Source organism: Diadema antillarum, unplaced genomic scaffold (assembly GCF_040938485.1).
Source record: "Diadema antillarum isolate AM-2024a unplaced genomic scaffold, OU_Dant_1.0 seq00001365_RagTag, whole genome shotgun sequence".
NCBI lineage: Eukaryota > Metazoa > Echinodermata > Echinoidea > Diadematoida > Diadematidae > Diadema > Diadema antillarum.
Window position 1 is genome coordinate 673,026 of NW_027272127.1, and position 16,371 is coordinate 689,396.

The 16,371-nt window shown below is 40.2% G+C and overlaps 1 protein-coding gene across 1 annotated transcript in view; it reads left to right on the forward strand.

Annotated features, from left to right (window-relative positions):
• LOC139708660 (zinc finger ZZ-type and EF-hand domain-containing protein 1-like) overlaps nucleotides 1-9,288 on the forward strand; it is a 77,969-nt gene extending 68,681 nt beyond the window's left edge. Inside the window, exons 61-70 of the mRNA XM_071620594.1 lie at nucleotides 371-523; nucleotides 1,426-1,510; nucleotides 2,663-2,758; nucleotides 3,644-3,823; nucleotides 4,418-4,561; nucleotides 4,978-5,146; nucleotides 6,030-6,117; nucleotides 6,545-6,718; nucleotides 7,589-7,967; nucleotides 8,552-9,288. Coding sequence (XP_071476695.1) covers nucleotides 371-523; nucleotides 1,426-1,510; nucleotides 2,663-2,758; nucleotides 3,644-3,823; nucleotides 4,418-4,561; nucleotides 4,978-5,146; nucleotides 6,030-6,117; nucleotides 6,545-6,718; nucleotides 7,589-7,967; nucleotides 8,552-8,755 — 1,672 coding nt within the window. The 3' untranslated portion in view covers nucleotides 8,756-9,288. The remainder of the gene's footprint in view (nucleotides 1-370; nucleotides 524-1,425; nucleotides 1,511-2,662; nucleotides 2,759-3,643; nucleotides 3,824-4,417; nucleotides 4,562-4,977; nucleotides 5,147-6,029; nucleotides 6,118-6,544; nucleotides 6,719-7,588; nucleotides 7,968-8,551) is intronic.
• The last annotated feature ends 7,083 nt before the right edge of the window (nucleotides 9,289-16,371 follow it).

Sequence of the window (16,371 nt, forward strand, 5' to 3'; positions counted from 1 at the left end):
GACTAAGAGAGACAGTTTGGTGCTAATTCAGGTATTGCTGGCAAAGAGCCCAAAAACAGTCATCCACGAGCGGAATATTGATTGACATCTCGAACAATTGTATAATCAAACATTTCTTTCCCATTTTATGATTATTCTATAATTGGTAAAAACACTATACCTGTCCATGTAGAGAGGCTGTTTTAAATGTGTGTTGATTTTGCCTCATTTTTAGAAAAGGGCTGATCCTTTTCAGCTGCCGCTAATTCTGTATTAAACTCATCACGCAAATGCAAGTAGCGCACTTTTCCCCATCTAAGCAACATAAACTCCTGATTATATTTTTGTTTAAGCAAACAATAACAAACAAACAAATTCACACCCAAAACAGTTTCCAAGGGGAGGAGCTAATCGTCGGGGATGAGATCAAACAGCTGGCCAAACGGTGGGAGCCCAAACCGTCGGGGGAGGGGCGAGAGGCAGCTGAATTCAAGTCCATGGATGCTGGTGCCGTCACCTACACACCTGTGGCTTCCCCTCCCAGGTAACACTATGTGCTGTGTGGTTGAGCTGGGAGCTGTATTCGCCATATACTTAGCAAGTCCAATTTTTCACGAATCGGGGACTTTACGACAATTTCGCGAGTGGTTTAATTGGTGATTGTGGAGTACAGTATTTGAACTGAGGAGTGTATGCATGCATGTCACAATTATTATTTTCGCATGTTCTTAAATTTGCGAATAGCATCAGACTCGCGAAATTCGTGAAAATAAAAAACCTTGTGAAATATTTAGCGTATTCAGTACTTTGTTGAATCTCATATCTTGTTCATCTGTAGAGCTGTATGTGTGTGTGTAACTGTTTGTGTATTTGTATGTTAGACTATTGGGATTACACACGCATGCAATCCACTTTCAGCAGCCTCCTGTTTCATGCAACCACGCTCACATCCCCCCTCAAAAAACAAGCAAACAAACAAAAGCCCCAAACCAAATTATATTAATATATTGAAGACTCTTTGCATAGTGATCACCTGTGTAGCCAAGGGCCACCTGATTATTTTGTTGTATGTACATTTGTAGTCAGTGTTTCAGTGCAGATAGTGACCACAAAGTGAGCCTCATCTTTTGTCGCACTGAATAGAATTCTATGTCTGCTGGGGTAGAAATGACAATATTCATTCCACTCACAGAGGTTCAAAGTGTTTCTGGAGTCTGAAGGGGGCCTATCTGAAAAATTTAATTATCTTTTCATATTCTGACAGCAACCTCTCTGATTTAGGAAAGCATTTCACCAAAATCACGCACCATGGAAGTAGCTCTTTTTTGGAAGCTTCCCCTGATTTCTGGTGTGTGGATGCTGGCAGCCATGCATTCACAGATGGAAAGATGTCAGGTGAGAGGAAATGTGATTGGATGTTTCATATTCTTTTTTTTCTAAATACAGGGAGCAGGATGACAACTACGCTGTACCTGAATTGAGCCAACATGCCCCGATACTTGTTGCCAACAGTGAGGCAGAACTTAGGGAGGTAAGAACATTCAGTGCTGCTTACATAGGGACATACACATGGACACATTTACACACTTTTAAAAAGAAGACAGGGAAACACACAGACGAATACACACACAAGCATGTGGAAACACATTTCTTTTTTTTTGGGGGGGGGGGGAGGAGGGCGGGGATATTATGTTTTCATAAACTACTGAACACACACAAGGCAGAAGTCTGTTTGAATTTCTTTTTTTCTATAGCTTTGCAGTTTCAAAAAACCTTTTTTGTTGTTGTCATGTAGAAAAAATAAATAGTTCAACAGAATATCAAATTATGTCACAGCTCCAGAGAGTATGGTGGTTTATTTTGGACAGTCTTTTGTTCTTTGTGTCTGAAATTAATTGACAAGTAGCACCTTGCAAATATGCTACCCGTATACATAGTGTACACTTGTTCAGGTACTTACCCATAGCTTAACCTGCCTAGCTTTTTCATCAGCACTCAGTAAAACTTGACCTCATAGTGTATTAAGTGAGCAAGCATGCATGCTAGGGTGGAGCACTGTGCCCCAGACCATCAGGAATGCTATACAGTTCGACCTCGATTTTCCTGCCATGTCGGGACTGGCGCTCATCCGGATAATTGGCCGGATATGGGAGACACAATGTAAATGTATATATAGCTGCCGTCCAAGCTGCCGTCCCAGTGCACTGGCAGCTTGGCAGTTAGCGTACCCCGCAACGGTGGTGTAATCTATGCTAGCCTGCGCAAAATTGTAGTCCCTTACTTTTACAATGATAATGTGGCGTGAATTTATGTTAGTTCTGTCAGGAATATTGCAGGTAAATCATGTGAGTTTTGTAGAAATTTTAATTGAGTTTAAAGTCACTGTTTTTTCTCAATTTTTGGATGAAAAAAAAAAGTCCTTCACTGCGTGAAAGCGTCCGGATAATAGAGATTTCCGGATAAAAAGAGGCCAGATAATTGAGGTCGAACTGTAGTAAAACAATAGGGTAATAGGGGGGTGTGGTAATACATGTATCTATTCATTGACAATTCAGATTAGTTTCCAGACATCCGTGCCAATCAACTCGGAAAGCATTCCAGTGTGAGTACCAAACAGCAAACAAAAGTACAGTAAGAGTTTGTGGCCTCTGTCTGATTTTAAATTCTGCGTCTGACTTCACAGAGCTACAGGAAGCATCAGAGAGCTAAAAGTGGAGAGCTGCTGAAGAAGGAGCTAGAGAAACATGGGAAGAGTGCCTCAAGGAACTACCTCCACACGGTGAGTAAGCTCAGTCATTAGCGTGTCTGCATCACTATCTAAAGGACCCCGGTTCGATTCCCTGGTCCCACTGAGCAACAGAGACTCCAACTCTCCCGCTTTTGACTGGAGATCTCCTGCCGAAAGCCCATTTTTGCAGAATCTCCCGTTCTCCCGCTTGAGATTTAATTTCTCCCGCTTGCAATGATTTCTTACTTAATTTCATTGTATGTTGAAAAATAAGCCTTAAATAGCGCGAGAGAGCATCTAGAACCCTAGACTGCAAGGGACTTTGCGCTTGTGATGTGCGCTTCGCACACATCAAGTTGGAGTCTCCCGTTTGCTAGGGGTTTCAGGCGGGAGAATCTCCAGATCAGAAGGTGCTTGGAGTTGGAGTCTCTGGAGCAATGTTGTGTGTAATCATACTGTCCCCTCTAGTGAGAGGCAAAACACTCTGTCCCTCGGATAGGACTTAATTTGGATGTCCCGTGTGTGAGAGAGTCACAACTCATGCACGTAAAAGATCCCGCTTCATTTATTCATCGCAAAGAGCAGGGTGTTTAGCGTGGTGAAGTGGTCCCACCTCACATCCAACTGGACCCCATGGAAGACCAGCTATAGCAGCTGAATATGGGATATCCAGCCATCTTCTCAGATGGAAATGAAACAAACAAACAAACCAACAAATGACTGTAGAGTCACTGTAATATTTCTTTTGATGCATATTTATGTTTACTGGTCATGTCAGTTGTGTAGGAAACAAAGCCATTCATAATGACAGGCTGTGCAAGTGCAGGATATGTGAAAAATTACAAAGACTATTGCTGCATACTGTTTTTAATCATGTACGGTATCACATGTATATTAATCCCCCCCCCCCTTCTTTCCTGCCCCTTCTCTGACCAGATCAACAATGCCCTGACCGTGATGTGTGCAAGACAGGTTCTGGCCGCTCTATTGGCGGACTGGCCGGCCGACGGGGAGCACGTGATCAGTACGGCCACCTGTGGGTGTAAAGAACACTCACAGCTGGTCAGTATCCTGGACCTCCTACAGAGGGTGGAGGAGAAGGAGGTCTTCCTCAAGGTAAGTAATAACCACAGCGAGCAGTCAATTTATTCATCCATCAATCCATCAATCAATCCATCCATCTATCTGTCTACTCTATCTATCTATCCATCCATCCATCCACCCATCTATCCAGTCATCCATCCATCCACCCATCTATCCAGTCATCCATCCATTCATCCATCCATCTGTCTGCATATCTATCCATTCATCTATCCATCTTTCCATCCACCCATCTGTCCATCCATCCATTCATTCATGCATCCAACCCTCCATCCATTCATTCATTGATAATCAATCTCTCCATCCATTTATCCATTCATCTATCCATTCATCTATCCTTCCATCTATCCATGCACTCATCCATCCATTCATTGATAATCTGTCCATCTATCCATCTGTCCATCCATCCATCCATCCATTGATTATTCATCCATCTCTCAATCCGTCCATCCATCTGTCCATCCGTCTTTCCAAATAAAAAGCAAAGCTCCACACAGCAGGGACTTATATTACATGCTGATTCTCACATTCATTGTGTACTGTAGAGTCACGTCCTGACATTCATCAATTAGTTTATCCTGTTTTCTCTGTCTTCTCCCATCTGGCCAGGTTGTGGACAACGTTGTAAACCACTGTGAGGACGGGTTGCTGGCCCCGCTGTGTCTGGCAGCATGCTCCTTCATGCAGGAAACCATCATCATGCCCAAGACAATAGAATCCAAGCACAACTATGACAACAACACCTCTGAACTGGTCAGTTGAATGACTCAAGGCTTTTCATCTCTTTTGGTGTTGATTAAAAGAGGGTTGATGAGTTTAGTGACAATACTCATGTAGCAGAGTGTAATGGTGTCATGTGCTTTCTTACATTCAGATTCAATGCAAAGTACCATTGCATCATGTAACTGGAAAGCTTTATTTGAAAGCTAGAGTATACCCTCTTAGAGATGATGATATGGAGTATGGCAATGATGTTGGCAAATGAAATATTTTAAGCTTTTCTTGCAGTACTGTCCATACTCAGGCTGTCAAAGTTTTTGAAAAATAAGCCATGTTATGGAAAAGAAAAACTATTGAAAAGTGTATCAACTTATGCTTCTTGTAGTCAAGATTTTGTAAATTCATTTTTCATTCCACTGTCTTTCCTGTCTGCCATTGACTGCAAACAGGGGAGTGTGACGCTGCAAGGAGCGACGCACCTCAGCATCAAGTTTGACGACCGCTGCTGCACAGAGAGTGGCTGCGACGTCTTGACGTTAGCGTCTGACGCGGCCTTCAAGCACGATGTCCACTCCTTCAGTGGTCTCCACCCTAACTGGGCCGACTTTGATATACCCGGTATGCAGAGCAAGCCCATGTCTCCAAGGCTGTAGACTAATGTAATCATTAATGGAGAGGAAAAGTAAAGTGTAATCATAAAATTTCCATCTAAAAGTAGCATAGGCCCTACCCTCTGGAAAACCATGGGAATGACTGCCATATGTATGGGATGACAAGAGACATGCTGATGTTAGAAGGGATTGCTTTGTACAAAGGAACTATTAGATGGCTGTTTTGGTTGAGACCTAATTTCAGGTCTCTAACATTTTTTGGTGAAATAATGAGAAACCTCTTATGAAATATGAAAGAGCACGTAATTCTATGAGGAATTCAACGTTTATTTGATGAAAATTGGTTTTGAAATGGCTGAGATATCCAAAACAGAGCGATTCTAATAGAGTGTGGGACCCACACTTTACTACGATCACTTTGTTTTACCCTGTTTTTAGATGTTTCAGTCATTCCAAACCCGATTCTCATCAAATAAACTTTGAATTCCTCTTAAAATGGTATGCTCTGTACTACATCATAAATGTTTTCTTGGTATCTCGCAAAAAGTTAAAAGCCCAATTCTCATCTCCACCAATACTGTACCATCCCTTTAATCCTTACAATGACAAGAGATTTTTGAGACTTGATCCAAACTTTTTATACCATTCTTCTACTAGCTTGATTAAGTTTGTCTTTATTCATTTTTTCCCCCTCCATATTCTCTCTTTACATGTCCTACAATACCTGAAGTTTCTATGCCTGTTGCAAACATGCAAAATCAGTGGATAAGTGTAAATCTGAAAGCAGTGCATTAGTGGCTGTGTAATGGTATGAATAAGATGATGTAATGTAAAGTTATTATTATTATTTTTTTTTTTTTTTGCTTGTTCTTGTCTTTGTTTCATGTCAGGTGACACACTGCACTACAAGTTCCAGTCGGACAGCAACAATACTGACTGGGGCTACAAGCTGACCATCACGGGCAACAAGCTGGGCAGGTAAGTTGCTTGCCTCATCAGTTTGCCCTCCTAAATATCCATTGAAGACATTGGAGTAGGCAAGACAACTCACAGTGCCATTGACAACTAACAGCCCTAAATTCTGTCATAGGGGAATCGTTGGTGAGTGGACAAATATCATTATGAAATCATGTGCATGAGCTTGAGAGCATGCAGGGTTAGGAATGTCATTCAGTGTCCAACAGTTGAACAGAGACGTGGTTACAGTGCCTCACATGAAAGTGCAACCAGAGATTTCATTGTCTTTATAAAATTAGTACACATGTGCAGTGGGTACTCACAATAAACCTACATTGATAACATGTTCTAATGTGAATTGAATTAAAAAAAAAATCATGTATCATTATAAAACACTGACTCACCATCACCCTCACTTGCTATCATCATCATCATTTACCGCCACCAGGTTTGAGACTGGATATGTGATCCTAAATACGGTGCTGTCCAGCCCCCAGCTGGCCCGCCAGGTACCCCTCCAGCAGCTCTGGGAGTGGGTGGTCCAGGTGGCCAGGAAGCAGATCGGCCAGAGTCGGCTGAAGGCCGTACAGCTCCTCCTCCGCATCCTCACCAGCATGCCCAGGTGAGGCAGTGATGAGAGATAGTCAGAGGTCTCCCAGGCATGGCTTTAAAGACCATCCCGATGTTATGTCATACAAAAGCTGCTGTTCATGATCTTTGAGCATTAGTATAAAAAGAAAAAAAATGAGACCTGATGCATCACTTTTCCTGTTGACCAATGATTAGACCCTTCCCAATCCTCCATTGACCAGTCAGAGTCTGACACAAGATTTGACCAGCTGAACCGTACTAGTGACTGACAACAATATTGTTTAGAAGGAGTCAAATGCTCTGTAGTAGAAATTGGCTGGAATGGTATTTACCAACTTAGGTGACGCGACATTTGCTGCTGCAACAATTGCTCCAGTATTATTTTCTCCAAGGATGTAGGGTTAGGGCTAGGGTTATGATAGGGTCTTCGGTTTAGTTTGATGTGAGGATTAGGATTAGGTATTGAGTTATGTTTGGGGGTAAAATTTGTGTCTGGCTTAGCGTGCAGATATTTCAAGGAAAATATTGTTGCGGGAGCAAATGTCATGGAATCGTTTACCAAATACTATATATTGACCACTTCCCATACCAAATTGTGTTGAGATGTGTGACACTTTATTTCATTTAAATGAGCATATGTGATTTTTTTTTAACTTTCTTTTCTCATGGTCACTTCCATAGTGCTCAGAAATCCATCTTGGGCTTAGTGCCATGATGTATGTGCATTTATAGGATTACATTTGCTTGATAGGACGCTTGTGGTCCACTACATGTAACTTGCTAAGAACAGCCAAATTACCATCAACCCATGAGACTGTGCAGGAAAGAGGAAGAATCTGAGAGCAAAGGAAAGGGAGACGTGATGAATCTTTGTTTGTATACTTCCACCTGTCCTGCACAGACCACCTGGGAGAGAGACCACAGCACCAGCAGGCGATATGAGTGACGATGTGGCTGCCACCATAACATCCCCACAGGATGACAGCAGCAGCGGGCCAGAGGCGAAGAGTGGCTCCCCAGAGACCCCCGTCGCCCAGTCGCAGACCAACAAGCCCCGCCCGCCGGTGGACCTCACCCGCCTCAAGCCCCTCTGGCTGCTCCTGGACTCCATGAACAACCGGCTAAGCGCCGACTCCGCCCCCCAGAGCCTGGCCGCCGCCCACCGCGCCCTCATGGAGCTCTTCCTAATGGTGGAGAACCTGGTGCGGGAGTGGGGCATCGAGGAGGAGTACGTCATCGCCATGAGCAACGACCATGCCATCAAGAAGATCTTCATGCAGGTGGGTTGATCATTGTGAGAGTAGCAGTTTAGTAGCTTCCCTGCACAGCTGTGAGTAGTAATGATAGTGATATGGTGATGGTGATGGTGACGGTGACGGTGACAGTGACGGTGACGGTGATGATAGTGATGGTGATGATTATAATATGATGACATGATATGATATGATGGTGATGATGATAATGATGATGGTGATGATGATAATGATGATGATTATGATGATGATGATGATGATGATGATGACGATGATAATAAACACGGTCTTCTTTATAAACAGTAGCCTCTTCAGTGTTGCCCCTGCTCTGCCAGCGGGCCTTGACGTTATTATTACCCTAGCGCTTACAGGTACCTATTTACACACATTGGTTGAGAGCGACATGGTGGATAAGGACATCTTGTCCAACGACATGTTAAGCACTTCACGGGATTCAAACTTCAGACCTTTGATTGAAAGTTGAGTTTTATCCACTATACCACAGTGTCCCGACAGCATCTTACACACACACACACACACCTGCTGATAAAACTAATAACTACAATGCATGCATCTCACTCTCGCTCTCTCTCTTTTTTTGTTCTCATCAGGGAGTCGCCAATGTCAAGTGCATCCAGCTCGCCCTCGACAAGACGAAAGAGGACGGACCGCCGACGGAAGAGGCTGCCCCCGTGCAGCCCGCAGAGGGCGCCATAGGGGGAGATCCTCATCACGAAAACAGCAACAACAGCAACAACAATGCCGAGAGGGTGGAGAGAATTAGCCAAGTACTTTACTCGCAGTCGCTCAGATAACAGTGGTTCTTGCTTCCCCCGCAAGAGACGTAGATAATTAGGTTAATATATACGCATATATATAATTATATATGAAATACTTCTTACGCAGCTTGTGACAAGCTAAACTGTACCTGTCTCTTCACCTAGCACCTCACAGAATTTAAACGTACTATCCTTCGTATGCGAAGTATATAGCAAGAAAGTGTGAAACACTTTCAGAATCACTTTATTATTTTAAAATGATAAGTTACTAACTAACGAATACGCAACTTTCATCCATGGGCACGATACAATATAGCCACATGTATTGTAATTGACCATTGACATGAACACAGGGGCCACATGTGGATGGACTGGATGCTCAAGATACAGAAATTAAAGAAAATTAAATATCCTCCAGAATTTTTTTGTGTTGTTTTGTTTTGCTCCCAACATGGAGAGACAGTACTCTGTTGATGTCAGCAATGTCTGCTGTGTGACGGCTGCCAGTATCAAGTAAAATCCTGTATGTGAATATTGGACAGTCTTGCCAAACATGGTCACTAGCCTTAGGGGAGACTCAGCGGAGTAGGATCCATAATACATTTGACCTGTTAACGATGTCACCCTGATAAATCTCCGACACTGAACCAGAGAAAACTGTGAAATGAGGTGATTATGAATAGCAATCACATCAACAACTCACGGAATATGATCTCCTGTAAAAAAAAAAAAGTAAATATGTTCAATATCTTTCCCAATTTCTGTCCTAATAGGGAATTATATCAGGACGTTCTAAAGTCCAAGCTGTTCAATTTTCATGAAGTAGGCTTTTGGAATTGCCCCATTCTGCTTATATGCCTAATTTCCCTCACTCTTAGCCGTATCTAAGCTTCAAAGCTTTTTTTTTTTTTTTTTTTTCTATTTCATGTGGTTGTCAGCTTTCTTACCATTTCTGGTTAAGGTTTTTAATTAGAAAATGAGACGAATTGTATGTCAATGGAAAGCTTAGAGTCTTGGGAAATAAAGACAAAAAAAAATATAAACGACATTACCAAATGAACATCACAGAACTAATATTTGCTAACTTCTGACTTTATTTGGCTGTAGCAGTGACTGTGTACATTATATGCCAACACAATGTGGTGTCATCAGTTTTGTATGCTCTTGTTAACTCTTTCACCACTAAATTTCTAGTAAAGAATATGAGTTAAGTATATTGTTTTTATCAGTTGGTCTCACCACAGTAGAAGTAGGCCAGGAATGCCAGTGTCTCTCCTACAGGCAGACTTGTAGAGCCAAATAGTTGTTCCCTCTCTACGCGTTACGATGTGGAACTTGTGACTTTTTGCCTCTCATCTGAAAATATAGATATCGTTATCGGTCCATAAATTAATATAGAATATATTAAGAGATTACTTATTGCCACTTCTTGTTGCCTCCACTTTTCTTAGTGCTTTGTATACTCCAAGCAAGGTGCTCTGAGTGGATGTGACATTATTTTGTTTCTTCTATTTTACTATATGATGTCACAATATATATAGTCATATCACAGAATATAATGATTGATCATTTTTGTAAGTTGTTACGCCCACAATGCAGTAATGTGTTGATCTTAAATGGTTTGATATATCCAGTTATCCTTATTCTTTATCATATCATTATAATTTTTTTAAACAAATGCCTTCTGCTGGAAGTTAGCTGATGAAATGAGGAGGAATATTCTGGTGCAATAGTGTGACAAGCATACTGGCGGTAAACAGGCCTTCCAAATTTGGGTTCACCTAGGTTTTGCCCCCTTCTCTGTGAAATGTGGCTCCTGTCAGACAAATTTCTAATACCCATGGGGTACACATATGTAGGCCAAAACCACACAAAACGGTGAAATGATCATGTATATATTCTACAGCTTCAGCATACATGCCTTCATTAGACATACGCTGCTTTAACATGCATTTTCATTTTTCAATCCATTTAAATGTTCACACATCCCCAACTCTGAATGAAAGGTAACAGTTTTTAAGAGTGAGCTATACTCATATGCAAGCTATGCTTTGCTCTCCTGTAAAATGATACATTATTATTCCTCCTACAATAAGCTATTGTTATGTGTAAATGCCTTCAAATTACACACACCAATGTATAAGTAAAATGACTTAGAATCTTCCAAGTCTGAAAGAGGCAGAAATAATCTGCAGAGGAATGAGAGGGGGAAAAAGGGCTCTGTTTAAGGAAGAGGAAAGAAAAAAGACCAAGAATTGATCAATAGAATAGACACAGGTGTGTTATATTTGATATATGGGACAAATTTCCCCCTTTTAATGTATGCCAACATGCCATTGTTGAAAATATGAACATACATTTATGTTTAACCTTTATGTAATGCTGTTGCCATGTCATGATGACATATGCATTTTTTTTTATTATTGGGATTAAGGAATAAAATAACATTTACAGGCACTGTGTATAAAAAATGTGAAAATGAGATAGTTATTATGAAGGTGAGATTTATATTTTTAGTCCTTTATGTCATTTGGCCTTTAATATGGGAATTAAATATCCTGTACCTATTTTGGGAATATCCAAAGATGTACCTTGCATTTAAAATGTGAACCTACATGAGCCTGTATACGGGCCAGATGAAGTTTAGTTGTTCCTTTAAAGGTCCTCTGTTCATTCCAGCATGGCAATGACACTCCGTGCCTAAAGTATAGATGATGAATGTGTAAACGCCCCCCCCCCCCTTGATTACTTTTTTTTTTGTGTGTATTCCAGTCTGATGCTTCCTTTAAGTGGCCTTTAAGAGATTACTTGTAAGTACTTGTAAGTGCAAAGATGAGGATTATACAGTTGTGTTAATTACGTCATGACAGGATTATATTTTTGATGTGATGAGGATAATACATAGTACTTAGTAACATTAAAGTGAAGAAGAAAAACAACTTGACTGTTCACAGAATACACCAGTGTATACCAACAGATGTAAGAAGTACACATCTTTGTGACATTTTTCATATTTTATATAAAGATAATTGCGAGCTAGATCAAGACAACAATGATATTATGGGCTGGTGTGATGGTGTTATTTTGTTGTTGTTGTTGTTTTTCTTTCATATCAATGCTTGAAGCCTAATCCAGTGCAAACTTATGTTTACATTATGTTTTTTATGAATTTACAACATCTATTGTATTATTTTGGCAGTATTCCACAGTCTCCAGTACCGATAGTTCTTTATGTTGCATTGATTGTTGCAGAAAGTGCCATCCAAAGATACTGTATAGGCCTACGCAGAATATTTCGGGAGGTTTTTAATTTCTTTAATTTCGCGAGTCTCTTTCTAATTGCGAATTTAAAAACACACTAAAATATTAACCAGGATCCCGACATGAATGTAATGTGCACGCATATTCTCCATTCAATGTACCCTGCTCCACAATCGCGAATTTAACCATTTGTGAAATTGTCGGGAAGTCACGATTCGCGAAAAATTAGACTCGCTAAATACAACTTAATGTATATGGCATATGCAGCATACAGTGTACAGAAATAACCAACGATAATAGTGAGCATCTGAGCATACATGATGCCCTATTGACTTCCCTTGCACTGACATATTTGCAGGTGGTTACACGCTCAGTTACAAAGCATCAAACCGAGTTTCTAAAAGAAGCGGGATCACAGTAGCTTTAAATGGCAACCCCTGTTAACGATAATATCACCAACTTTTTTTTTTTCTTCAGTAGTGGTTACGATGCACTTTATGGGCATAACCACACACTTTGATTTCATACGGTGTGAGCATTTACAGAATGAAGAGGGTGGCTCTAATAATACAATATTGTCATCTCTCACTGCTTAACTTGCAGTTCTTGGATTTTTACTCTAAACTATTCTTGGATATACCAAACTCCATCAAAAGATGGACATTACATAGGGTCATAGAAATGGGGGTGTGACTTACCCTGCAAGGTTTGATGCAGGGGTGATCGTTTATACACATGTTTACACCAAAGCAAGCACTAGATTATGTACAGCAGCACTCTGTTAATGCTCCATTTTGTCTATGTAGCTCTCTTGAAATTACATATCTCTGTGTATGTTGCCCCTCATTTATCTACTTTCATTACAAAGGGTGATTTTTTTTTTTAAATTGCATTTTTTTAACAGATTTAAATTGTCAGCATTGTAGCGTGCCCGTCTTTTGTTAAAGCACTTTATCGTAACTTGGCTATGAACGATATATTGGCAGAGGTGCATGTTACACTGTGTGTGTATTTGTTTTTCCAAAATTAGACCTCTGTATTATGCACAAGCTGCATAATTTTTAAGTCCCAACTATTTTAGATTTTTTTCCCCAGTGTGACATGTGAGTTAATACACTTTTGTTTTACTTCAAAAGCTTTTAGTTCCTGCTGATTTTTTCTTGGATTACAAGTCATTCTGTTATATTTTATTTAAGAAGTTGTTTTAATTACCTTGTTTAAACTTTTACAGGTGGAAGTACATGTGTAAACACAACCATATGAAAATGTGCCATTTCAGGTGTGGGTTTTTTTTTTTGATAGATATAAATATTGGTGGAAAATGTCTTTGAAAGGTGCTGCCAAATTGCAAAAAGATGTGTAGATTTTCTACTTGTTGCATCTACATGTAGGGATAAAAAATTAAAAACTATAGAAAGAGACAAATAGTATATCCTCAGATGGTGTTTCATTTACCAAACATGTGGAGCTCAACGTCATATATCAGCTACATGTATTTGCAATTGATGTGTTACCGTCAGTCACAAGGTTCCTGGTTCAAATCCCCTGTTAGCAGTGGTTGTGCACCTGGGCAAGGCACTTTATCCCTAATTGCCCAGTCCTTTGGAAGGGACTCGAGAGTGACGGTGCCATGGTTGCTTACTCATAAGCATACAAGGCTTCCATAGCAGTCACATGAAACAAAATTAAAATCTAATATCAAATAACCAAGTGTGAAAAAGAGAGGTTGATGGATATTGGACAGAAATAGGGTAGCCAGCGCGGACACTGACAATGATATCATAGTCTCGTGTGATTTTCTTACCAATAATCCACCAACATTCTACAGAATGGGGGTGGAAGATACCCTGAACAGTGAGACAAACTATGTCATTTATAGATAGAGGTTTCGGTGTTTTGTTTTGTTTGTTTTTATATGTGCACAAAGTATGTCAGACAGGCCATACCAGCTAAATTCTAAATGAAGTCCAGCTTGTGCATAATCAAGTGTTGTCAACTCGAATTAGGAATGCCAAGATGTCAGAAAGCCTTTTAATAGAAGAATGTTTGTGTCAGAGATTGTTTTTTCAAAGATTGTTTGGTAGGATGTACTTGGAGTCTGCTTTTTTATTCTTTCACACTGGTACACTGCATAAAAGAGTGGGTTTGTTAAATTCTTTCAACCCATTTGTGACTGTGAGAGAGAGCATTACAAGTGCTAAACATACCCCAGAAGCACTCACAGAAATCATAATAACATTGTTAAAAGGCATGTGTAGATCAGGTCAAAAGTGAAAATCATGGTGCATTTCCTTTGCCATAACAAGAGTTTGCCAACATAAATGAGTGATTTTTTAAGAGACCAAATGTCATTAAGTCAACAGTTTCTGAAGTGCATAATATTCAAAGAGGATAGGCATTTATGAATAATTCATGTGAGATGTTAACATTGCCTCTGACAGTGTAATAGTGAGTATAAACCGTCAACCAGTGAGATTTTGATGAGTGATTATGATATGGTTATATGATTTTTGCTGTTGGTTTTGGATGGCTCCTGTACATGTGAACTACATGTGTATATTGTGACAGCAAGCTAACATTACTGTAATGAACACCAATTGGAAATAGATGATCTGGGAAATAAATGATCTTACATTTATTATATTTGATCTTTTGTACTTTGGCCTGTTTTATTTGAAATATGTATGTTTGTAATGTATGTGTATACAATAGTATGTGCGTGCGCATATTTGTATATCAGTGTCTGCATGGAAGATCAACATTTTGACACACCAAAACATGAAAGAAATGCAAGAAGTGAATTCCAGACGTACACTTTGTTAAAAATGATGCTTAATCGATTTAATAATTGTTCAACAAATAAGCATTATCTGGTCAAGAATATGTTTACCCAAGTAAAGATAGTGATCACCTTCTCCACATGTATATTTTGTACAATGTTATTCTGAGTTACAGTGTACTCCCATTATAACGAACATGGTTATAACGAAATTCCAGTTACAACGAAGTAAAAATTCAGGCCGCAACATTATCTGCTCTATGTATTTCTATTGTTTATTTGTTTGGTTATGACGAAATTTCGATATAACGAAAGGAAACTGCCGGTCCCGAGGACTTCGTTATAACGGGAGTCCACTGTACATGGCCCAAATCTCTAGGCTAGTCATACTTGCTTATCTCAAATTTGCAAATGAGTAAGTGCAGGTAATGCCTGCATATCAACACTAAAAGGCCTTACGACAGTGAATGGCCAGCTACTGCCTAGTCATAAATGCCCAGACTCATAGGCCCTAATTCACGAAGGTACACGTGTAGTACAATCTTTGTCCATGGACAAAGACTAGTTTTGTGTGGGGAGCCAAGTGTCGCATGGCCTATTTCGTTACAAAATCGGTCATTTCGTTGACAAAATGACCATGTCGTTATATTTTATGATCATTTTGTTGACGAAATGTTAACATTTCGTAAAGAAATGAACATTTCATTGACGAAATGACTGATTTCGTAACGAAATAGGCCATGCGACACTTGGCGCCCCATACAAAACTAAAAACGGTCTTTGTCCATGGTTTAAACCATGGAAAAAGACTGTACCACCTTCGTGAATTCGGGCCACAGTGGATGCAATTGCCATGATACGTAACATTGCTTATCTGAGTCCTGTCATGTATCACTGTTGATATGTTCCTCAGATATGACATAAAATGGCTGTCCCAGGTGTGAGACAGTCACTACCCATGCATGTCAAAGATCTTGCCTCACCCCTAGCAAAGAGCAGGATGCAAACCCCGTGAAGTAGTGCACCCCACGTACACAAAGGAAAATGGGTGGGACTAAACAACCCCTTGTTGGCTACTCCAGGTAACTAACAGTCAACAAGCAGTATCAACCAGGGCATGTATGTGGTGCCATATTATGCATACGAAGACGAAGATCCCTGTCTGATTGTAGATTGATGATATTCCCATCCCTTTATCTGTAGTTATTTCTTTTTTTAGAACATCATATCTCCCACACAACTGACTATCACTAACGATTATCGTTGCTTGTTCAGACCAGACTACAGGCAGAGAAAGAAAAAAATAAATACTTATCCAGCACCATGTGATGACTGTGTTCTTGTGAATGGCATGGCATTATTTCTTTCTCCCCACCCTACTGCATTTTTCAACAGTGCAGCTTGGTGCAGATCATTCAGGCCAGATCCACGGCTATTAAAGGATAAACCATCCTATTTGTGCCCTTGGTTGTCACTCAGTGACACATAGCAAAACACTTTCACTATTTTACGCCCCATGTGCTGTCACATTGCTGCTTGTTCAGAGGGAGATTCAAACTGAAAATCACCCTTAAACAATTGCGACTTCTTTTTTTATCCTGAATCAATTCTT